This window comes from Mustela nigripes, chromosome 1 (genome assembly GCF_022355385.1).
Source record: "Mustela nigripes isolate SB6536 chromosome 1, MUSNIG.SB6536, whole genome shotgun sequence".
Classification (NCBI taxonomy): Eukaryota; Metazoa; Chordata; class Mammalia; order Carnivora; family Mustelidae; genus Mustela; species Mustela nigripes.
The window spans coordinates 163,176,990-163,201,749 of record NC_081557.1 but is presented as its reverse complement, the minus strand read 5'-3'; the positions used below and the strand labels follow the sequence as shown (position 1 = coordinate 163,201,749).

The window sequence follows — 24,760 nt, the reverse complement described above, 5'->3', positions numbered from 1 at the left end:
CCCAGCAGTCAGGATTATACTTTTTTTTCATAATCCCTAATGGATTAATGGTAAACCTTCTTTAGTTAGACTGACATATTAACAGGGAAACTTAATGTATTTACAGGAAATTTCATTGTCCTGAATTCAATGTCAACGTGTCTATACTTCAGCGAAATCTTAGGTGATCCTTTTGGCTGGAGATCGGACCTGTGCCAGAAAGGTTCAACCAAACACCACTACATGCACTTTGGTCTTAAAGTTGTTGTTGTTGTTGTTGTTTTGAAACATTTTGATAGGTTAGAGTGTGCACCTTTTCTCTAACTTGGAGAAAGTTCAGGAAGGAGCACCGAGAATGATCCAAAGGGTTAAAAATAGAATCTAGGAGGAGTGTTTAAAAGAAGGACACTGATGTTGCTTGGAGGAAGAAAGAAGGCTGCAAGATAACACTGTTCATGGCTTTGAGGCAACACAGAGTTCTCACGCACAGTTTTCCACCCACTCATCCATTCATTCACCCGAAGCGTCATGCAACATATCGGGACCTGGGGGACGTGGAGAAGGACACAGCAGAGGCAGATAAAACAAAGTCTTTTGCTTCAAAACGTCTCTTCTCAAGTTCTAGTGACCAAGAAGTGAATAAAACTGAGGGTTGGAAGTGAAGGGATTTGAGAAACTGAAAAGCTTGCCAATGCTGGGAGCGATGGAAATAAATAATACAGGCCCACCTGCCATGTGTAATGAGAACTATTGCTGGTTAAATGAGGAGGTAGCTTCCAGGGCCAACTGGAAGAATTTCCACCAGAAAAAAAAATTATAGCTTCAAGTTCATAGTTTGGAATATTCTATTACAGGTCTTGTGCAGTGAGTATAAAGTAAGGCAACTATTTTGTGGTTTCCACTGTGCTTTTCGTCTACACTTGATACCGTATGATTCATCTCAGGGTCTATCCAGGCCACAGAAACAGCAGAAACAGGCCCACAGTGAATTTAAGAGAGACTTCCCCACTGGCATCTCTCCCCACCACAGTGAAGTTAACAGAAAGCCCACTGGCCATGTTTACCCAGAAAATGAGTATGTACAAGTTCATGGTAAAACAGCAGTGCTGCTAAGTCTTGAGTTCCTCTTCTGCCTCAAGTTCTGGAATTGCCCAGCTTTTGACTAACTGAGAGTTACCATCACTCGGGTCACATAATATTGTGATTCTGTATCACAAATACAGGGGTGATCTTCTGCTTACTTTATGGAACTGGTACAGAAAATCAAGTCGGATAATTCAAATACCAAGGTCACGTGTTTTTTGTTTTTAAAACTTCAATATTCTAGTTTGACTTTAACCACTCAAACGGGGAAATTCAAAATTTTCTATCCATCTTTAAGTCTAGTGTAAAAACTTAAAAAGCCAAGATAAGAGAAACAGAACTTTATGGTGAATAAAGGCCTTGCTCAAGAGAGCAATTTCTAGTCAATACTTGCAATATTCAGTGATGTTTGTGGAAATTTAAGTAAGAATTTTGTTTTTAAATGTTCAAAATTATCTTTTATGGGTCTCCCCAATATGCAAATGGTCCATACTAAAATTATGAGGAATCAGAAAGTTGTTCCAGCCTTTCTTCTTTCTTTGTTGATTATATTTATTGTTATAAAGTGAAAAGACTACTTTAAAAAAATTGTATATTTTATATCAATCCATTAAATGACGCATTCTAAGAAAACTATCTACTTTGCACGAAGCACATTGTTTTTTACCCAAAGATGATACTGATATAAACATATACACATACATACACATATATGTATATATGTATGTATATATAATGTTTGTATTATACATTAATATATTAATAAACTATATGAATAGTTTATTAATGTAACATATAGCAGAATAATTGAAAAAAATTGTTTCTAAACATATCTAATTGTGTATCATAAGCACATAATTCAACAGAAGTACAACTATTTAATGAAATCCTCCCTGTCCCTCCTCTATCCTGAAACAATGTCTCCTAGTTGAAGTCTCTATCTGTTCATTGCTTACCTGTCTCACTTCCAATCAAAGGCTGATTTGCAAAATGCTTGACAAAATCCTTCAAAGATGAGAATTCATTAAAGCCAAATTTAAATGAATATCCAGTATATTCAACATGAAAGTGTTTGACAGAGTCTTTGGCTCTGAAAGGGAAAAAGAAATGCTTAAGGTTATTTAAGGCTTTGAAGAAGAAGAGAAATATAAACTTAGGTATTAGCATCACCATTAAACTCTTCTAAAAACTGAGCCTTACAATGCAGCTATTGAAACCACTGGCATTTTAAAAGTACTCGTGCTTTTTTGGCAGAGCTCTTCTCAGTTTTTCACTGTAATAGAAGACAAGAGGAGATTCTCCCCGTGCATTCTCTGATTTACCCAAAGTTATCCTTGACCAAAACCCCCTTCAGTATTTAAGACCAGCAGAGAATAGGGAATGATAGAAATGGCAGCTCGCACCCTCCCCAAGTTCTCCTCTTTTTGGCTCTTCTCTCTTACTTGTTTGGGAGTCCATCTGAATTCTGTTTCTGTCACTGAATTTGCCCTTTTTTGCCATGCTGGTTCCACTGCCTACTGAATAAAATACACAATTTCCTACAACGTCATTTGCCACCTCACTTTTGGAATAAGGCAGAGCACTAAATAAATTTTAAATTGTAAGTGTATATATAGTTATATATAAATATATAAATCACGTATTATTTATAAGTTACATATATAAATAGAAAGCATATATAAATTCTATATTACACATAATATATATAAATGTTATGTGTCTTACATAGAGATACATTATTTGACTCCCACTAATCTTCTCTTCTCTATGAATGACCTGCTCCAACTTTAGCAAGCATCAGAAATCAGAATCACCGGGAGGGCTTGTTAAAACCCAGATTTCTGGGTCCTACCCCCTGGATTCCTGATTCAGTACTTCCAAGGTGTGGAGCCCAGGAATTTGCACCCTTAACATGTTCTCGGTGATGCTGCTGGTCTGGGGACCACACCCTAAGAATGGCTGCTCTAAGCCAAGTGGACCTACAGTTCTTCTAGAAGTTTCTTCTCTTGTCCCTTAGCTCTTACAGCCCCCAGTCCCCTTCACCTGCAACAGCGTCCTCTTTGTTTCTGATCAAGCATCAGTTTAAATACCACCTACTCTGTCAGTCACTGCATGACCCTTCCATCTTAAGTTACTTGCTTTGCTCTCCTCAACCCTCCAAGCACAGATCTTGCTTCCTTTCCCGTGGGTTACTGCATTCTATCTTGTAGACAACTACCTGTGCAGCGTCCCACTCCCCATGAGGCTGTACTTCCTCAGAGCGAAGTCTGAACCTTCTCAACACTCACCACCGTGGTCGGCATAGAGCGGATGCTCTCAAACACGGATTATTAAGGGAGTGAACCAGGGAACGAGTCAAATCGGCCAGTCTTCTGAGCCAGTCTATGGTTCCTGTCACCTCTGCTGGTGGTTATTTCTTTTTCTGAAAGTATTTCCAAGTGTTTGTCTTGGAAATTGGTGAATTTTACATTTTTATACAGATGGGATATACATGCGCCTGTTTGTAATAAGCTTCTGATCGAATTGCTCACATGAGACATCTACAGGTGAGAAGTTAACATTCTTTGATCGAATACTCCCGCAGGTTTGTTAAGTGATTTGGGGAAGAGCTATGCATTAAACGATTTGCAGCCTAATGACCTGATGAGATTTTCACCTGTAGCTGTCTATCAGAGAAAGCACCATTCTTGCTTCTACCTGAGCAGAATTTCATGTCTGATGAATACTTTTCCCAAAAATGTTATTTAGAAAAATTCTAAGCAAAATACAGCAGAGTAACATGAAAAATGTTAATGAATGTGTGTATGTGTGTGTGTGTGTGTGTGTGTTTTCTCCATGACCTCTTATTTATCCCATCTCCCATCCATGATGTGGCAGGCAGCTAGCTATCGCAACTCTGATCCTCAGTCCCTGGACTACATAAGCCTTTCCCATTTATTCAATAAAATGCTAGTATAGATGCTACTATGAAGGGATTTTGCAGATAATTCGGCCCTGCATTAGCTGACCTGGCAACAGGGAGATGGTGTGGGTGGGCCTGACCTAATCATGTGAGAGTCCTGGTAAAAGCAAAGAGTTCTTTCTGGCTGGTCACAGGAGAGGAGATCAGAGAGACTGTTCTAGAAGGAAGCAAACATCTGTGCTGTGAACTGCCTGTGGGGGCCACGTGGCAGGGAACTAACTGTGTGTGGATTCCAGAGGCTGACCCTGGTCCCTGGTCAATAGCAGCATGGAAAAGATGGAGCTCAGTCCTACAGCAATAAGGAAATGAATGAAAAGGAATGAAGCCAAAAAGAAGAGGTCGAGGGAAGAGGACTCTGAGTCCCGGCTGAACCACAACGTCAGCCAGCACCTTGGTTTCGGCCTGGCAGGAGCCCCAGCAGAGAAACTGGAGAAACCACCTGGGCTTGCAACACACAGAGACTGTGAGATGATCAATGGAGTTGTTTAAAGTCACTGAGTTTGGGGTAATTCATTATGGGCACAGAAAATACGGAAGTCCAGAAGCACAAAGAGAAGAAAAGAAAATTAATTCTTGGCTTTTGAGCTCATAGAAACCTGCCATCAATTATTTCAGGAAATACTTTTGAAGCCAGCCTTTGCCCCTATCAGAGGGAGAGGAGATTAAAAAAAAAAAAAAAAAAAAAAAAAAAAACAGAAAAACAAAAACAAAACCAAATGGTCTCTAATCTGGATTCAGGGTAAAGGATTCAGAGGTAAAGGAGTGTAGATGTAGATGTTGAGTTAGTGACGAGGAGGCCTAGACCATGTGGGGCAGAAAAGAATAGAGAAAACCTCATGTCAGATCAGCGTGAGGGGTGCTACATCAAGGGACACTTTTTTAAAAAGATTTTATTCATTTATTTGACAGAGAGAGCACAAGCAGGGGGAGAGGTAGGCAGAGGGAGAGGGAGAGGGAGAAGCAGCAGGCTCCCCGAGGAGCAGAGAGTCTGGCCTGGGGCTCAATCCCAGGACCCCTAAGATCATAACATGAGCTGAAGGCAGTCGATTAACCAACCGAGCCACTCAGGAGCCCCCCAAGGGACCTTTCAGGAGCACATGGAGGTGCTATTAGAACAGCAAAAAAACAGTAACCGTTTGAGGTTGTCAATTTCATGGATCCTCACATCCCCAGTCTAAGCAGAAGGCAACTCCCCATAAACCCAGAAAGCCTTGCTACACGCCCGCAGAGGCCAAGGTGACAGATGCTGACCGAAAACCAATGCCTCCTCCCAATTATCACCGGGCGAGGTCAGCTTCCCTGATCAAGAGGCCAGCTAGAAGGAAGCAGGGGAGGAGAGGGACCCTGGAAGGACTGGACCATTATACAGGTTAGATCTGTGTAGGGACCACATTAATTCCATTAACACTCAGAGGAAGTGGAGCTTGGAGAAAGGTCAATCCATTTATAGAAAGAAAAAAAAAAAAAAAACAACCTTAAAATTTGCCTTACTGCCTGCTTGAGTTTGTGATTATGAATGTTGCACAGTCACAAATCGTTCTGATTTTCCAGGGCTAGCAAGAACTATTAAGAGGACACCGGGCCAGGTTTCAGGAATTTGGATTCTGGTGCTGTTTCTATCAATGATTAATGGGGTGCAAAGACAATTTAGCACTTTGGGTTTCAGTTTCTCCATCAGGTAAGTGAGACACTAAACAATTCATACAGTGTCTTTAGGCTCTCCCGTTTCCTTTCCTGCTGAGGGAAGGAGAAAGAACAGTTCTCATAGTCCACCATTCAGGCCTTGGAATCCTTAGAGCTGCAGGTCTCCCAGGAGTCAAGAGAATTTTTTTCTGGCAATGTGAGAATGTTGTTACCTGGCAATGTGCGTGTGATGATAGAGTCAATGCCTGTGTAAGGAAGAGTTGGAACAATGTTGAATTCATAGAGTTCCTCAGCGTCCTACCTCACAGAGAGAGAGTACAGCCCCGTACTTTCATTGCTGTCCCTCAGAAGGTAGCTGCCGTCACATCCGTTTGAGAGGAGAAGAGCCTCGGCCGCGTGGCGTGTGAGGTTGCCGTGATACCACCTAGGAAGGAGAGAACCACACTTTCACTTGGGCCTCACCACAGGCGACTCTTCCTTTACTGGGTTTTCCTCTCAGAGATGACCTCAGCCATGTTCTCCACCACAGGTACCCCAGAGACCAAACATCAGGACAAGGAACTCTCTGGGCCGGGCTGAGGGGAAAGTAGAGAAAACTGGCGAAAAGCAAGGTTATGGGTTGAACTGTGTCCTGATAATTCGTATGTTGAAGTCCTGAATCCCAGTACTTCAGCATGTGACCTTATTTGGAGATAGGGTCTTCCCTTTAGCAAGATTTTTTTCAAAGTCCCAGTCAAAAATAACCATTAAGACAAACCATAAGTGACTCTTAATCTCACAAAACAAACTGAGGGTTGCTGGGGGGAGGGGGGTTGGAAAGAAGGGGGCGGGATTATGGACATTGGGGAGGGTATGTGCTTTGGTGAGTGCTGTGAAGTGTGTAAACCTGGTGATTCACAGACCTGTACCCCTGGGGATAAAAATATATGTGTATAAAAAAAAATTAAATTAAATTTAAAAAAAATAGCCATTAAGAATAAGATTTGGCCAATTTTCTTTCTCTTGATCTCTCTCTCACAAGCTCTTTTGCAAGTATGGTCCTGCTTTTTGCAGTGTTGCAAACCTCTGAGCTACTATACTGAAGTCCACAGTCATCAGTGAGATGAAGCTGAACACAAGGAATTCCAATGTTTTATACTGACACATAAACCCCATCAGATCGTGTTTCAAACTGACAAGTATCTGAGGAGCCAAGAGAAGTCCCAAGGAGTTTCAAATCAATCTATATGTTTTTTAAAAAGTTTGTTTTAGAAAAGGTAACGTAGATCCATGGTAGAAGAAAAAACCCCAAGTGGCTCAAAAAGAAGACTCAGTAAAAACCCTGTTCTCACCCTGAATCCCCAGTTCCTCTGTTTTCTTTCCAGAGGACACCAAGGTCAGCCATTTCCCCATGTTTCCCCCTCAGAGACAGCGATGCATCTGAAGGCATTCTAGTACAACCCCCACCTCCTAACTCTGTGGAAATAAGAGCATTCTAGGCACACTGATCTGCTCCTTTCCCCATAGATCTTACACATTTTTTAAATGACTCGCTAGAGGCAGTCCAGCGTGGTGAGATGGGATTGTGGCCCCTGGAGTTGGTTCACTCGAGTCCTATCTAGGTGATAGACACCTCTACCAGCTGCACAACCCTGGGCAAGTTACGTAACCAGTCAGAGCTTCAGCTTTCTCACTTCTAAAACAGGATTCATACTAGCCATATCCCATGGGCAGTTGTGAGTACCACTCACATTCACACACATGAAATGGCCGAAACAGGCCTGGCAAACATCAGAACTCAGGACATGGTAGTGGTTACATGAAACCACTGAGACCCACAAACCCTAACTTGTGCTACTTCTCATCAATGTGATTTTCTTCGGCCTCAAATATAATTTTTTTATTATCTTGAGTTTATTTTGGAAAATGGGAAGTTAGGTACAGGGGATAGTCGCCCCTGCAAGGGACCCCCAGCTCAGGGCAGCAGAGAGGAAGGGATCATAGGCAACTACACAAGTGATGTCAACTATGCCAGTGACTGAAGAGCTATTGAAGATGAATGGATAGTGTACAAGAACCTCAAGGAAGACAGGTGCCTGGGGGGCTCAGTCGGTTAAGTGTCTGCTTTGGCTCAGGTCACGATCCCAGGGTCCTGGGATCCAGCCGTGCCTCAGGCTCCCTGCTCAGCGGGGCATCGACTTCTCCCTCTCCCTCTGCCCTCCCCACTTGTGCTCTCTCTCTCTCTCTATTTCAAATAAATAAAATGTTAAAAAAACAAACAAAAAAACAAAAACAAAACTTCAAGGAAGAGTCCTACTCTGAGGGTGAGGGCTTCTGCTGTCGTCTACTGGGACATCCCTCTGGCATGAAACTTTAGCCTGATAATAAACAGTCCATGTAAGACCATCTGTGGAAGGAAGTTTCTACATAGGTCTCCAAGCAATCTGTTTTCTAAATCTGCATTTCCCAATACATCTTTCTTTAGCATATTTCCTCTGTGGGGCACAGATGCCCCCATCCAGTATTAGAAATGTATTTGTGGGCTGGAAGCAATGGCAAAGAGAAACATTTCTATAGGATCACTCAGTTGTTTATGCACAAAGAAGCCTCCCCTTCCTTGAACTGATTCAGACAAGTTCAAATTTTCTCATTACAATATGCTTTCAAAGGACAGTTGGAATCTGGAATGAATACAATGTTGTATATCAGTTATGCCTCAATAGAAAAAGGACAATTGTGGAATTAAAAGTGAAGCTATAAAAAATACTCCAGGTTTGGCTACTAATTCTTTTTGACAGGTGAAATCTCCACAAGGTCACAAGTCCTTAAATACATCATGCCAATAATTACTTTTTGGATGAACACTTTGGTGTAAGATTCTGTTTGAGCCAATAGGTTACTTCTTTGAAGTGATAAAACTTGATTAATGAAATTCTAAAACATAAAGGGCTTGGACATTTTTTTGGATTCTTTTCAGTGAGATCTGAAGTCTGTGTTGAAAACATTTACAGAATTCTTCTGGTAATTATAGCCGGATGTCAGTTTTCACGAAGAATTTTTTTATGCTCACCTTTCAAATCATAACAATATATCATAAACATACAAGAAACACTTGAGCGTAAAGCAGGGAGAATCACATTGTCCTGAATGTGGAGTATCTCAGCACGGGTTAGTTTCTGGCTGACAGCTTAGCTGAGTCACTACTGCCATCCCGTTGGGTTTTATCGAGTCCTGGGCCTGGGCTGACCTAAGACAGAGACTACCAGGCAGCTTCCCACATTTCAAGATGTCTCTGGGGCAATGGGATCCTCATTCCCCGAAGAGCTCTTCCACATCTGACCTTCCTCTTTTAGTTGAGTTTAGTATCCCTTTCCTAGAAATTCTGATGAATGTATCTTCTGGGAAAGTGACTCTAAATCCAAATAACATTACATGTCCTTTCTAGGTCTATGTCCACTTTCGGTAAGGATCATTCAAGACGGTGTCCACAAAGAGCCAAAGGTTGAAAATAAAGCTGACAGTTTTCTCATAACAACCTTCTCTATCTTTTATCATTCCAATTTTGATTTATTAAGCTTCAAATCTGTGCCACACATTACACAAGGCATTATACGAGGCAGGTCAAAGGCAATAGAAATGGAAAAGCCCCGGTCTAGTCTCCACTAATTTAGTCAGGAGGGTAAGCTAAGTACTGTGCAAACTACGTTCCAGAGAATGGTTCCAGGAAGAAAGATCAAGCCATTGTTTGAATGAGCCAATATCTGAATAGGCCGTGAAGGACAGTAAGTTATTTTGTAAATTGTGTATTATTTTTTCCAATTATAAATCATATGTAGTAAAAATTAAAATATGTACACATATGGAAGAGAAAGTGGGAGTCTTTCACAAAGGAGCAAATATGAATTTCAAATAGTCTCAATACTAATTAGAGAACTGTAAATTAAGACAACAACGTGGTATTTTCTTTACTCATCAGCATGGCTAAAATTGAAGAATTAGACAGTATTAGGTATTGAAGAATACAGGGCTGTGGGTATTACCACTCACTGCTGGTAGAAAGGTAGAAGGCTGGAGGGGAATCTAGCACAGGGGAGCCGAACAAGGGCATGTGACCAGGGATTCCTGTCTAGAGTCAGCCTCTTGCAATACTCACACATAAGCTGAAGGAAATAGGAACAAAGGTGTTTATTGCAGACTTGTCAGTGAGAGTAAAAATTTGGAACCATCCTAAATATCTGCCAGCAGCAAAGTGATAAATAAAGTTGAGAGCTCCTAAAAGAAGATTATGTAAGAAGTTAACTGAGGGTGAAAAGGCATTGAGAGCATTTTGTTGATGAAGGCAAGGGGTCAGGTGCTATGAGCACTTTGTGCCAAGGGGGGTCGTGGGTGGTGGGTGTTCACTGTTCTTTGTTGCAAGTTAAGCATTCCAGGTGCCCAGAATACTTAACTTGCAACAAAGAGCAATGCAGTCCTAAACACCTGAAAATTGTTCTGCTCAGAAGCCAAGTGCACTCCCACTACGCATCACTGAGGATGTTTGTGTACACGCACACATCAAAGCCGAGGGGTCCCAGAACACGTTATTAAGTTAGAGGACTAGTGACAGGTACGGGATGACACCTCTTAATTAAAAAAAAAAAAACCCCACAAAACTTTCCTTTCCAACCAAACAATACCACACATACACACAATCATATACAGGTATGCAAAAGCATAAAATAGAAGTCTGAAAAAAATACACCACCAAACTCAAATCCTGGAAGGAACCCAGGTGAAGGGTGTTGTTAAGGAAGACTGTAGCTCCGTAACAGTTTCCTGATTTGGCTTGATCCAAAAAATAATAATAAAACAGATTCATCCATCCACCGGGAGACTAGAACTGGAAATAAAGAGAAGCAGTTAAGGTCTTCTTTATGCCAACCTCCAGAGACAGCCCTGCTAATAATTTGTTTTATTCTTCCCTTTATTCCGCTGCTGTTTATTGAACACTGGAAGTGACCTAGCACTCAGGGGGAAGCGGGGGAGAGAGAGAAACTTTTTCCTCCATGTAAAGCACGGTGAGGTTTGGAGTGACCGTTTCCTCCATGTAAAGCACAGTGAGATTTGGAGTGACTGTTGTTCAGGGAAAGGAATGACAGGCGAGCAGGGCTGGAAACCAGAGAATGGTGTGTCTTGCATCAGAGCAGCACTCGGTGGCGTAAGCAACCCGGGGCGAGTGCAGCGGGCAGCCGTCAGGTGTGGTGATGAAGCTGGGAGGTTGGCCGAGTGACAGAGGGCGCTGGGGATTGACAGGTCCTTGGCTGATGCTACAGCGATTTTTACGGCTCCATATGCACACATCACAGCTCCTCACATAAAGACCTAATTGCACGGAACTGTTTTCCAACTAAATTCCTATCACTGGAACTGTTTAAAACATTTTTGTTGTTGTTGTTATTCTGATTATTAGGCCAAAGGGTCAGATTTTAGACAGCTTGAAGCTTGTAAAATTTGCAATTCTCTTTAAGAAAATTGATATAAAATTACACAAAATTAAATAATTATGTAGAATGAGAAATCACACAAAAAAGAGACATTTAAAAAGCTAACAAACATCACAAAACCAAGAAAAACAACTTATTTTCATTAACTGCCTCACATACCCTTATACTTTTTTCCTCTATATTTTTGGTTGTATTATCTTTATTTCTTTACATGACAACAATTTTATAATATAGTTTTCCAGAGAGAGACTAGAATAATAAGTCAGTCTCATCTAGAATTTTTTTAAAATTATTCACAGCATAGAAAAATTATTTTCAGGCTTATGGGTAATCAAGTTTTTAAATCATTGCCAAATTCTGGGACCTCTATCACATTTCTCTTAAATATGAGTTCTAAGATTCCATTTTCATGTATAGGAACTAATCTTAAATACTCTGAATGGATGACATTTATTAACTATATGACTAGGGTCTGTACCAGAGAGGGGCCCTGAAGCTGTGGCCTCATTGGCTTCCCAGTAAACTTATTTCTGGTGACTCTAAAAATTATATATGCTTCTAAGCTCTAAAAAATCAGACTATTAAAAATGTTTAGCTTAGGGGCATCTGGTGTTCAGTTGGTTAAGCACCTGCCCCTTGTTTTCTGTTCAGGTCAAGACCTCAGGGTCATGAGATCAAGCTCCATGTTGGGCTCTGTGCTCAGTGGGTAGACTGCTTAAGATTCTCTCTCTCTCTCCTTCTTCCTCTGCCCCTCAACCTGACTCACCTTTGCACACACATCCTCTCTCTCTCTCAAATAAATGGATCTCTTAAAAAATGTTTAGCTTAGGGAATAAAATCCATGTACACTCCCCTACCATCAGGTTGGTTTATAGTTTTTTTTTTTCAATTTTATTTATTTATTTGATAGTCAGAGATCACAAGTAGGCAGAGAGGCAGGCAGAGGCAAAGAGAGAGAAGCAGGCTCCCTGCTGAGAAAGGAGACCTATGCGGGACTCAATCCCAGGACCCCGGGATCATGACCTGAGCCAAAGGCAGCTGCTTAACCGACTGAGCCACCCAGGCGTCCCTATAGTTCTTTTTAAGAATTCTTTTGTACGGTGGGTGAATAAAGCCTCAACCCTAACAAGACTAACATCCAATCTTTGCTACATATCATCAGTGATGGGAACTCACTACTCTATAGGCAAGATCTTTCCATATTGCCATGGTTGATGGCCAGAAAACTCTTGCCTATATTGAATTGCTGTTTCCTGCTGTCTAGCTTTCCACAGATGGTCCCAGAGCTACTTCTTGGAGTTCTATACATGATACTTAAGCAAACAGTTGAAGCATTTGGATTGTACTCTTTTCTCTTTCCATCACCTTCAACTTCTCTTTTCATGACGGGCACCAAGGGACATTATCCCCTCTGAAACCTTCTAAATTTTTAAAATCTATGTTAAAGGTAAGCTCTGACTTGGAAAACTAAGCCTCAAAGAATCCCTCTTATTCTTCTGCTGGGTCTGTATTAAGGCAACTCCAGGATTGTGTTAGTTTCTTGACAATTGCATCATGCTGGGGATTTACACTGGACCTACTGTTGGTTGATTAAAACTCCCAAGTAAGTCATTTTCCTCTGTGGTTCTGTCACGTCTTCCCCAACTGCATCAGGAGACCAATGTTTTTAGAATTAAGGGCAGTAAGAAACCTTTTTACAACTGGGAAATGCCAACTGAAAAGAAATGTGAAGAAGCAGAGAGCTTCTATCACAAATGTCCATGTAGCACGTCACGTCAGGGAGAGTTGTGCTGAGGAGGGACCTTGCCTTTGCCTCTGGTCACCTCCTTAGCTTGTCTGTTTGCTCCAACTTCCTACTTGTTAGCTGTGTGACCCCACACAAATAGCAATTTTAGTTTTCTCAGCAGTCAAGGTAACTAATAATAGTGCTATGGTAAGAAAACTCTTTTGTTTTCATGTATTGGAATACTGTCTTCTTTTACAAACTTATTATTATTTTAGATTTTATTTCTTTGTTTGAGATAGAGATGGAGAGCGTGCAAGCAGGGGAAGGGGCTGAGGGAGAGAGAGAAGCAGACTCCCCGCTGAGCAGAGAGCCTGACACTGGTGGGGCTGGGCCTGGATCCCAGGACCCTGGGATCATAATCGAAGCAGCAGACAGACACTTAACTGACTGAGACACCCAGGCACCCTTTAGCAAACATTTTTTTTTTTTTTATGATTCTTTAACTTTTGCAGAGGAGAACATGCTACTTATGTTTTATATTTAGCAAATCTTGTATCTTATGCTAGATAAAATATGGTAGGCATTGTGCTAGATATCGGAATAGTGTGGAATAAGGTTCATCTTCCTGAAACAAAAAATTAAAAAAAAATTCTTTCGGTCTCATTTTTTCTGAAGAAGTAGAAAAGAGCAAGAAACTACTATTTATAACATACATTCAAGCAATGTTGTATTCTTCTTTTTCCCCAAGGCCCACACACATTGCTATAAATATGTCTCAAGGCTAATGGAGGTAACAGAGCAGAGACTCATCAAGCTTAAAAAGAATATTTGCACTGGGTATGAGATTACCAAAACCAACAGCTGACCTTGAAGGAAACAGTGGTATTTATCCCTTCCATGATATAGTAACAAATTAGGAAACACCCACCCACTAAAGAATTTTCATCATTGCCTCCCAGTTAGGTACAGGAAGTGAGCTCAACCACAGAGAAAGGCAGCCCAGTTAGATCCAGCAGGCTGGTCCTCAAGTAAGCCCCTTCTCCCTTTCCAGGGCAGTGGCCCTTGGTGCTAGAACCTTCTGGGAAATTGCTCTGGCATTTTGGAGCCTTCACAGTTTTTACCCTATTGGGTTTTATTGTCTTAACTTAATCCACTGATATAAACTGATATTTCATTTTGCTCTATCCTTTAAAGGAGAGGCTTTCAAACTTCTTGAATCAGCCCACAGTATAAAATGCATTTGTATCTCTCTCTCTCTCTCTCCACACACCACACACACACACACACACACACACACCAGAGTATTATAAAAAACAACACTGCTCTTCCATAGGATACTTACTATTTACTATTTTCTTTTCTCCACTTATTTTTGACAAACATTGATTGTGACCCACTAAACTGACTTTATGGACACGAATGAGTTGCACCTGGTGTTTGAAAAGCAATGCAAGGCCTTACTACTCAGTGCCTGGCAACCTTGATAGAAATGGACATTCTCAGACCCCTACACTTGTTGAGCTATAATTTATATTCATCAAGAGTCCCATATGATTGTTAATGCAGTTTAGAGTTTGAAAAGTACAGAGCTCAAGGACTCTTGGTCCTAAAAGCTTTAATTTGTTTCAGTAGGCTTGATAGCTTGAGTTCACAGTGTGTCTCATCTAAAGAAGAGTAGACAGAGGGTAAAGAAAGTACTAAGTGGCTTTAAAGTACCAATGGAGAGGAAAAGAGAAGGATTTGCAAGCTAACATAGGCAGAAATTTCCCAAATAGCTGCAATCATAGTGATACAGATAGTAAATGGTATAGGAGGGGAAGCTCACAGGGTCTGGCATATCAGGGAAAGCTTCATGGAGGACGACGATAATGAACTGGAAATTCAAGAATAAATATAGGCTTCATTAAGTAGCGAAAGATAAGAGCATTTCAATGACAGAAATGGCATAAGCAAAGGCACTGTGGTTAACACATGCCTGACATATATAGGAAACAGAATGCCTAGTTGAAACAGAGGCTTTAAATTGAGGAGTAACGCAAAAGAACTCTGGAAGAACAAGTGGGCACAGGAGTGGTCTTACATGTTAAAACATGAGCCACACACCCATTTAGATTATATATTCCTTGGTGAGAAAATTTCTTAGTAACCCATATCGACAGATTATTCATATAATGAATGACTTGTTCTTCCCCTTCCTGGCAAAGAAAAGTGACACAGAACCTACATTCGGTCCCATCAGAGTTATAAGAGAAAACATATAATGCAACCTAAAGCAAGAATAGAGACTCCTGATTGTGTGACAACAGCTAAAAGTCCTTGGAGTTGAACAGCCAATAAAAACCCTCTTTACAGAATTTTCTTTTTTTCTTCATTTTCAAGCTTATCCTCACTTTTGAATGACACGGACACACTCTCTGTACCCTCTAGACCAAAGACAGCAAATGTGTAACAGAGGATGCCATACCCCTTTTTAAAGGTCATGGATAGCCTAGATGTCCATCAACAGATGAATGAATAAAGATGTGGTGTGTACACACACACACACACACACACACACACACACACACAATGGAAAACAGTCATCAAAAACCCCTGAAATCTTGCCATTTGCATCTACGTGGATGGAACTAGAGGGTATTATGCTAAGCGAAATGTTAATTAGAGAAAGGCAATTATCCTATGATCTCACTTATATGTGGAATTTGAGAGGCAGGGTGGAGTGTCGTGGGGGGAGGGGAAAAATGAAACAAGATGGGACTAGGAAGGGAGACAAACCATATGAGACTCTTAGGAAACAAACTGAGGGTTGCTGGGGGAGGGGCTGGGATAGGGTGACTGAGTCATGGATATTGAGGAGAGTATGTGCTATGGTAGTTGTTGTGAACTGTGTCAGACTGATGATTCACAGACCTGTACCCTGGGACAAATAATACATTTTATGTTAATTAAAAATAAAAATATGGGATTGGGAGGGAGACAAACCGTAAGTGACTCTTAATCTCACAAAACAAACTGAGGGTTGCTGGGGGGGGGGGGTTGGGAGAGGGGGGTGGGGTTATGGACATTGGGGAGGGTATATGCTATGGTGAGTGCTGTGAAGTGTGTAAACCTGGTGATTCACAGACCTGTACCCCTGGGGATAAAAATACATTATATGTTTATTTTTTTAAAAATAAGTAAATAAATAAATTTAAAATAAAAATAAAAAATAAAAAAATAAAAACAAAGGACGCCTGGGTGGTTCAGTGGGTTAAAGCCTCTGCCTTCGGCTCAGGTCATGATCCCAGAATCCTGGGAACAAGCCTCGCATCAGGCTCTCTGCTCTGCAGGGAGCCTGCTTCCTCCTCTCCATCTGCCTGCTTGTGATCTGTCTGTCAAATAAATAAAATCTTAAAATAAATAAATAAATAAAAAGTAAAAAATTTAAAAAATAAAGGTCTTGGAAAATGGCACCAACTGGTCCATTTTCTTTCTTGCTAAGTTTATGTACTTGGGCCTCAGAATCCCTCCAAACACAATGGGGATAGAACACAGGATGAAACCATAGGGCGGTGCAACTCCAAGCCTCCAACTTTTAACCTGGGTTCACCTGTCCTTAGCACTTGAGTCGTTCAGCAGGACTGCTTGGCTGCGGATTTCCCTCATGCTCGTCTGGTCATATGGTTGGTGCTAAATACTGTGATGTTTTGTGAAAAGTAAAGCTCTTGGCCCTCTATGCTATCAGAAATTGTGGGTTACAGATAAGGAAAAATCTTGCCAACTCAAGAGCTATCAGTGCCGCAATTTATGTTATACTAAGGTCACGACAACGTCTAGGATAAGACAGTGCTGTCCATATAAATACATGAAGCCCCCTATTCACAACGGTGAGCGTATTGTTCCACTGGCCCTGTCCCAGTGGAGAGAGCCAAACAGGCTTTGCAAAGTTTTTAAACATTTGAATGAGGCCTAAGAGAGGTGTTAAGTGTGATGCTGAGGTTAGATCAGCTCCCCACAGTCCTTCCAGTAAGGAGGTTTCTGTCATGGAACCTGCTGGTCTGTGGCTCTTCATATTGCCATTCTGAATGCCCACATTTCCATGTGCTAATCGCAGACCTAAACGGTGAGGCCAGCTGCCCTGGGAAATTGGGAAACATACTTGAGTGACGACAGGGGCAGGGTGCTGGCTAGCTGGTCAAACGAGGAACTGAGGGTGGGCCCCAAGGTTCGTCAGTTTTTTTCTGGGTGGGAGTCAAGGCTCAGCTAAAGGCAAACAGGGCGGAAAGGAAGCAGAGAATCCTGTGGGGGTCAGAGGTCAGGGCAAACCTGTTCCTGAAGGAGTCCGAGGAATGAGGCCAGCGATTCGGAGAGAGGGAAGACACACAGAGACAGAGGCAGAGACTCGGATATTCAGAGACACAGACTGGCACAGAGAGTCAGAGACACAAAAGGGAAGAGCCATGGACAGAGACACAGAAAAACTCTGAGCTAGCTAGAAAAGCACAGTGGCTCACACAGATAGCAGAAGCACATGGGGCAGTTGCTGAGGGCACATGAAACAGAGGGACCCAGAGTATTCAGTAGACTGAGGCAGAGAAACCAGAGAGAGAGGAGGACACAGACACATAGAGACCCACAGAGCCTGACTGGTAGGTGGGTTGACACACCAGGGAAGACAAGAACTTGCAGAGACCAGAGGGGCTGTGCCATGGCCTGGGGGGCAGGGGAACAACCTGCATCTCATTCCAGCACAGATCCTTGCATACGGTCCCCAGGTCAGCCACCACGGGGCAGGAATGGTCGCAAGACTACAAGAGTGTTATTGGTCCCCTAGGGGTTGGAGCTTAGCGACTGTTGGATTTGGACGAAGAGCCAAAGCTCAGAGATGAACTGGTGAAACTATTTCATGGATAAGCACTTGCAGAGGCCTGGAACAGCTGGGCCGAGACCCACACCAGAGGTTTTCTCGGGAGGGCTCATCCCCAAGTGGAACCGCGCTGGCCTCCACATTCGTTCTCATTACTCGGGTCATCTGTACCGCATAAAATGCTGCTTCCAGGTCCTTGCTGTGGGCCGGCTGCCATTGCGGTCTGCTACCAGAGACAGAGAGGTCCACCTTCAGCAAGCTACAGCTATGGGAAAGAGTCCCAGACTTTAGGGGATGAAAAATATACAGACAGATCCTTGTTTTCTGAGTTCTCTCTTCTAGGTTGCATGGTTCAGATGAGGCGTCTCAGCAACGTCTCACCAGAAAAAACTTTTGGGTGTTAGGAGAGAGAGCGAGTCTGAGGGTAATACTTACAAACACATCGTCAGAGTTGGTGGGGTAGAGGGCTGAAGTCAAGGACCTTAAATTCTGGTCTTGCCTTTGACTCAACTTGGGGCAATTCAAACCTTCAGAAACATCTGCTCTTTGCCGAGTGGTGGTCTGGAGTGGGACAGTCAGAGATGAAGAAGCTACAGTCTTGCTCCTAAGGAGCTCGCCATGGAAAGGAGTTGACTGTGCTCAGCATGGAGCCCGGAGACAAACCTCTTGGTGCTTTAGGACTGACATTTGCAAAATGATTCTTATTATCTGGAGAATCAAACCCAAAACGTAGACTGTACTGGCAGTGAGTCAGAACCCTACAAGCCGTAAGATGAACCCCAGACAACTTTAGAAGTGTACCGTGGTAAAGTAAACAAAGAATGAATTAAAAGACGCTGATGGCATTAAGATTTTTAAAATTCCTTTGATGTTATTTTGAAGAACCATATGAAAGCAGAACTCATTCTTATTTGGATGTGAACCGCTTATTGTGCTTCCCGAAGTGGAATGACTGGTTTCCACCTCTGTTCCTTTCTTGCTCTCCCGGGTCGTCACTCTAGTTCCTTATTCCCCAATCTGTAAAGTCCCTGACTAATTAGCTTTCTTGGCTCTGGTCCCATTGTTACTTATTGTGCTCAACTACCAGATTCATCTACCAGATTAATCTCAAAACAAAACATGATGGCCATTTAATTCCACATTCCTATAAGCATTCAGTAAGTCCATGTTGTCAAAGGGAGTTTGACCAAAGTCCAAACTCCTAATCTATATAAAGCCTTCTGGAATTTGGACCAACCTAAATATCCAAATAGAGGGAAACAGGCTGACCTGAGGAAAAGCCAGACCCTGAACAGGCTTTGACACAGACTAAAACATAGATGATGGAAAAATATCCTACTACAAAGCAAAAGAAAAGTTATATATGTGCTATGGCCATAGTTCAATCTGCGTGTGTCTGTGTATTTACAGAAAAATATATATATTTTAAAGATTTTATTTATTTATTTGACAGAGATCACAAGTAGGCAGAGAGGCAGGCAGAGAGAGAGGGGGAAGCAGACTCCCTGCTGAGCAGAGAGCCTACGCAGGGCTCCATCCCAGGACTCCAAGATCATGACCTGAGCCAAAGTCAGAGGTTTAACCCACTGAGCCACCCAGGTACCCCCAGAAAAATATTTTTAAAAATATTGGAGATAAGTTGAACAATATGTCATTCTGGGTGGTTGTACCTGGCTGACTTTTTGGGTGCTTTTATTTCCCAAATTTTCAATAATTAATACATATAGTTATTATTTTTAGCTGATTACTGTGAATAACTTCAGGAAGTAGAAAAATAGCATAAGTAATAGAAAAAGTAATACACATATTTAAATAATACCCATGTTTTAGGTAGAATAATTTTCAAACTTTTGCCATATATTCTTCATATATTTTTGGAGGAACATTTTAAAAGTTAATTATAGATATCATGACGCTTTAAGTAGTTCAGCATGTGTCTCTAAAAAGTGACATTCTCTTGCCTAACCATACTTTTATCAAAACAAATTAACTTACTGCTCTTACAATTTTAAAAGTCATAAATATTTTTTACAAGGTTTTGTTTATTTATCTGAGAGAGAGAGAGAATGTGGGGCGGCAGGGCAGAGGAAAAGGGACAAGCAGACTCCTTGCTGAGTGCAGAGCCTGACCCGGGGCTCAATCCCAAGACCCTGAGATCATGACCTGAGCTGAAATCAAGAGTCTGATGCTTAACCAACTGAGCCACCCAGGTGCCCCTGAAGTTATCAATATTTTTAAACAAAAAAGTCTGAAAACAGTAAATGTGGGCAGGCTCTCATGGGCAGGTGGTCAGGGAGAATGTAGGATCCACAGAGACTCTGGAGTTGAGGGAGCCACACAGTGAAGAGCCCACCAGGTGGAATGTGCTGGTTCTAGACAGTTCCGTACCAGGGTGTAGGAACCAGAAGCCTGTGGGCTCAGAATAGGAATTTATCCTCCAGGGGAGCTGGGAGGAACAAGAAATGAACGCAGGCTTTATTCCCCTCTTTTAAAGGCCAAGGCTGTGGCTATGACACTAGAAACTAGAAGAGAAAAAGCAGGTGGACATTTCTCAGACAGTGAGGTTCTGGGCGGAGACTAGGAGACTGTAGAGCCCAGAACCCACTGAATGAACACATTCCCCACCTGCTGGTCCCTGGGATGAGAGGCTCTGGGTCATGTGGGCTTCTGATTTTCTGAATATTCCCATGTTTTGCCATGTCCACTCCTTCATTCACGTCATTTTCTCTTCAGCAAATGTCATCTTTTCTGATGTCAACTGACAAATACCTACTGGTTCCAAAGCCCTATTGTCCACGACCAGTGGTGCCTTCCTTCCTGCCATACACCGTGCGCTTCGCCTAGATACACTCACGGCCTTCAGCCTCTCCACCCTGCATTCTAACTACATGTGTGTGCTTTCTCTGTCCTCTGCCCTGTAAACTCTTTGAGGGGACAGGCGTTTCTTCTTCATTTTAGTGACCCCCCACACTGCCGTGTCATCATTTAACGGCTGGATCTATGAATGGATAAGAAGAGTTAATGGGTGAAACAAAGTGACCCCACTCGACGTGAAGAACGTTTGTGGACAGATTTCCACATGTAAGTAGGAGGAAGTCACCGTCACTCATAGAGGAACAGAAAACACAACAACCGAAGAGGAAATTCATTTGAGTCAAGGAGAGATTAAACTGTAAACCAGACACATATTCTCATACAGCTACAGGAGAATCACCTATTTTCAGAATCCAAGATTACAGAGTTGTGCACAGAAAAGGAACAAGTTTTATTACTCTACTTGGTATCACAGCTCTGTAAACAGATTCCTTTAAAACTTTGACTTCAGCAGCACCTAAGTGGCTTGAGCTTCTGACTCTTGATTTTGGTTCAGTTCATGATCTCAGGGTTGTGAGATCGAGCCCCACACCAGGCTCCATGCTGGGCCTGATGGGTTCTCCCTCACCTTCCCTCTCTGCTCCTCCCTACTCACTCCTCCTTTCTTGCTACCAAAAAAAAAAAAAAAAAACAAATAGCAAAACTTTGACCTTACTACACTTTTCTTAGCCTATTCTGTTTGTCTAGCTCTGAAAAATGGAATCTACAAAAAAATCCAATGAAGTGTTTTGGGGGGCACCTGGGTGGCTCAGTCAGTCAGGTGTCTGCCTTTGGCTCAGGTCATGGTCCCGGGGTCCTGGGACCAACACCCACTGCTTTTCCCACTCCTTCCTGCTCATGCTCTCTCTCTTCACTCAAATAAATAAATAAAATCTTAAAAAAAGAAATCCAATAAAGTTTTGATTAATTAGGGTATTGGTCTGGCTTTGTAGGCATGAGCATGCATATTATGTGAAGAAAACAAAAGACTAAGGTCTTTGGTAATAACATTTGTTGGCTGTAGTAATCACAGAACTTTCTTTTTGTCTCTCAGTTCTTACTAGTATCAACAAATAGTGCTAATATAAATAAGAGGAGACAAGTGTGGTGAAAAGTAGCAAGTTGCATCAGTGGGTATGCATGTGGGCCTCAGAGCCAAACTCCTGGATTTAAAGGTTTTTGAGCATGTAACCTTGGACATGTGCTAAAACTCTATCCTTCACTTTTCTGGTTTGTAAATGGAGATGGTATAGTATTTATCCCACAGGGATGTGTAAATTTAATAAATCATACATATAAAGGGCTTAAAACAGTGCCTGGCACATATTGACATCCAATAATTCTCTGTTGCCATTATTAGAACACAGAGCTTCTTTGAACAGTGGAAAGAGCATCGCTTTGGGGTAGGCTTATAGGAGACGTGTTCCTCAGCTGCACCACTGTGGGTTCTGTGACCTGCACAGTTCACCGAACTTGTCTGAACCTCCTCTCGGTCTCTATGAAATGGGTATAATCATACCACATTGAAAGTATTACTGGGAAAGCTAAGTGACATAATGGGCAGAAATGGCATGGTGCTGGCACATAGTACGTGGTCAGTAAATAATGAATTATCACAAGAATTTCTGGGACTGGGCACCTGGGTGGCTCAGTAGGTTAAGCCGCTGCCTTCGGCTCAGGTCATGATCTCAGGGTCCTGGGATCGAGTCCCGCATCGGGCTCTCTGCTCAGCAGGGAGCCTGCTTCCCCCTCTCTCTCTCTCTGCCTCTCCAACTACTTGTGATTTCTCTCTGTCAAATAAATAAATAAAATCTTTAAAAAAAAAAAAAGAATTTCTGGGACTTCAGGCAATGTGATTTTTGCTGCGAGTGAGTCTCCTTGTACATAAAGTTGGAATGCTAGTACCTTCTGAAGACCACAGCTGGTGTATGCAAAATGTCTGGCTCCTGATGAGGACTCATTTTCGTTATGATCATCTGTTCCCTGAGTCAGCAAACCACCACCTGAGGGCCAAATCCCACCAGGGTACAGGTTTTTGTATTTCCTGCCAGGGTACAAGTTTGTATAGACTCAGAGACAGGAACGGTCTTACATTTTTAAATGGTGGGAGGAAAAATAAAATAGAAGAATATTTTGTGACTCATGAAGATAATATGAAATTCAAATTTCAGTGTCCACAAATAACGTTTTGTCTGAGCACCGTCACGGTCATTTGTCTCTGTGTTATCTATGGCTGTTTTTGCATGTCAGTGGCAGATGTGAGTACCTGGGGCCGAAATCACAAAGCCTGCAAAGCCTGGAAAATTTATTATCTGTTTTATTTTTCTTTAAAAAAAAAAAAAAGTTTGCTGACTCCTCATCTAGTCTAACCTTCTCTTATATGTAAGGGGGTAGAGAAATTAGAGACTTGCTTACTGACTTACTGATTGATTGATTACATTGTCTTGTAGTGAACTTTGTTATAATAATCAAAGACTGTCTGAAACTTTAAATTATTAACTAACTAGCAATTTTAGAACTAGCTATTTATTGAGGTCACCTCTCTAGCATTCACTATTTGTTTCATTTCCCCATTGCTCCATTTTGAAAGCAACAAACAGCCTCACTGTTCCCAGCCCACCTCTTCCTTATCACGGACCATTCTCAGCACCCTTTGCCCCTCCTGACCTCCCCACAGCCCACCTCCTCCCCCAGTCCCATCCCGCCGAAGTGTAAGTAAAGCTGAGCGACAACCACAGATGGGGTTATTTCTCCTTTGCTTTGGACACATTAATATATTTAGGATTAAAGAACATAAATGTTTTTATTTTAAAAGATTTTTTTTTAAAGATTTTATTTATTTGAGAGAGAGAGAGCACACACACAAGCACAGAGCACCAGTATGCGTAAGGGCAGAGGGGGAGAGAGAGGCAGGGAGTCCAGGGCGGGGCTGGATCCCCAGACCCTGGGATCATGGCTTAAGGCACAGGCAGATGCTGAGCCGACTGAGCCACCCAGGTGCCCCAGAAAATAAGTGTTTTTAGATTGATGCTTTATAAATGAGACTCAGAAATGCATCTGAACTGCCTGATTTAGGTACTTTAGAAAAGAATAAATCGATGCACTGAGTAAGCCATGTGTGTCCTAGAAAGGCAAGTGACAGATTAATTTGCTGAAGCTCAGGGTTTAATTTTCAAAACTCACATATTCCAGAGCCTGAATAAAAATAGGGACCCAAGAATGAGGATGTATGATATCACTCTAACCAACACATCATCTGTTTATATCTACCCCAAATACGACATAAGAATTCACCTAACAATTCAAGTAATATATTTAAAATAATTTAAAAATTAAATCTTTAAAACCAGCCACCTATTATTTATCAATTACATGAAATCATTTTGTTTTTATGGCACTTTTTAAAAACTGAATTTGGTTGAAGTTTTGGTACAGATCATACCTAACCAGTGACTTAAAGTTTCAAAGAAAAAGTTTCATTTATATTCATAATTCTGCCAGGGGCAACTGGTCCTTTTCAGGTTTTCTCAGATATTATCACTGGCAAAAGGTCTATCAGCAATTTCCTGAAGGGGCAAGTACTCACTCAAGTCCATTATTAAATTTTCAGGAATTATACAGTTAGGTTGTTAAACTGTTAGCAGCTTGAAATTGCCCACGGTAGAAGTATTTATACCAGGAAAATAGGCAGACTCTAGAAATCGCCGCCTGTCCAAGTGGTTTATTGGCACCCCATTATATTTAAAAATATACTTATTATATTTAAAAAAATTAAATTAAAAAAAAAAACATGTTCCTGAAGGTTCTCATTAGGGGGGTGAAAATGTTCTAAAATTGATTTTTTGTGATGTTTGAACCACTCTTTAAAGTCGCTAAAAATTGTGGATTTATACACTTGAAACGAATGAGTTTTATCTGCAAGGTACACCTCAATAAAACTGTTAAGCAAGCTTCCAAACCAACAAATAAAATATCAACATTTATTAATGGCTTTAGGATTCAGGGACATACTCAATAAATGAAAAATAAAGCCTCATTTTTTTCAGCACTTCTGATGGATTTATACCCTATGCAGCGACTCGCAACCTTGGTCTCTCTCTGGAATCACTTGGGGAGTGTTAAAAGGAAACACTCACTCCCCTGATACTAATGTCATTGTCTGACATGTGGCCTGGACAGCAATTTCTTTTTTAAATTGTTATTTA

At 41.6% G+C, this 24,760-nt stretch overlaps 1 protein-coding gene across 1 annotated transcript in view; it reads right to left on the bottom strand.

The window, feature by feature from the left end:
- Positions 1-24,760, bottom strand: part of DAPP1 (dual adaptor of phosphotyrosine and 3-phosphoinositides 1) — a 49,335-nt gene that overhangs the window by 22,300 nt on the left and 2,275 nt on the right. Inside the window, exons 2-3 of the mRNA XM_059394747.1 lie at positions 5,970-6,092; positions 2,019-2,152 (exon numbers count right to left, since the gene is read on the bottom strand). Of these exons, the coding sequence (XP_059250730.1) occupies positions 2,019-2,152; positions 5,970-6,092 (257 nt within the window). The remainder of the gene's footprint in view (positions 1-2,018; positions 2,153-5,969; positions 6,093-24,760) is intronic.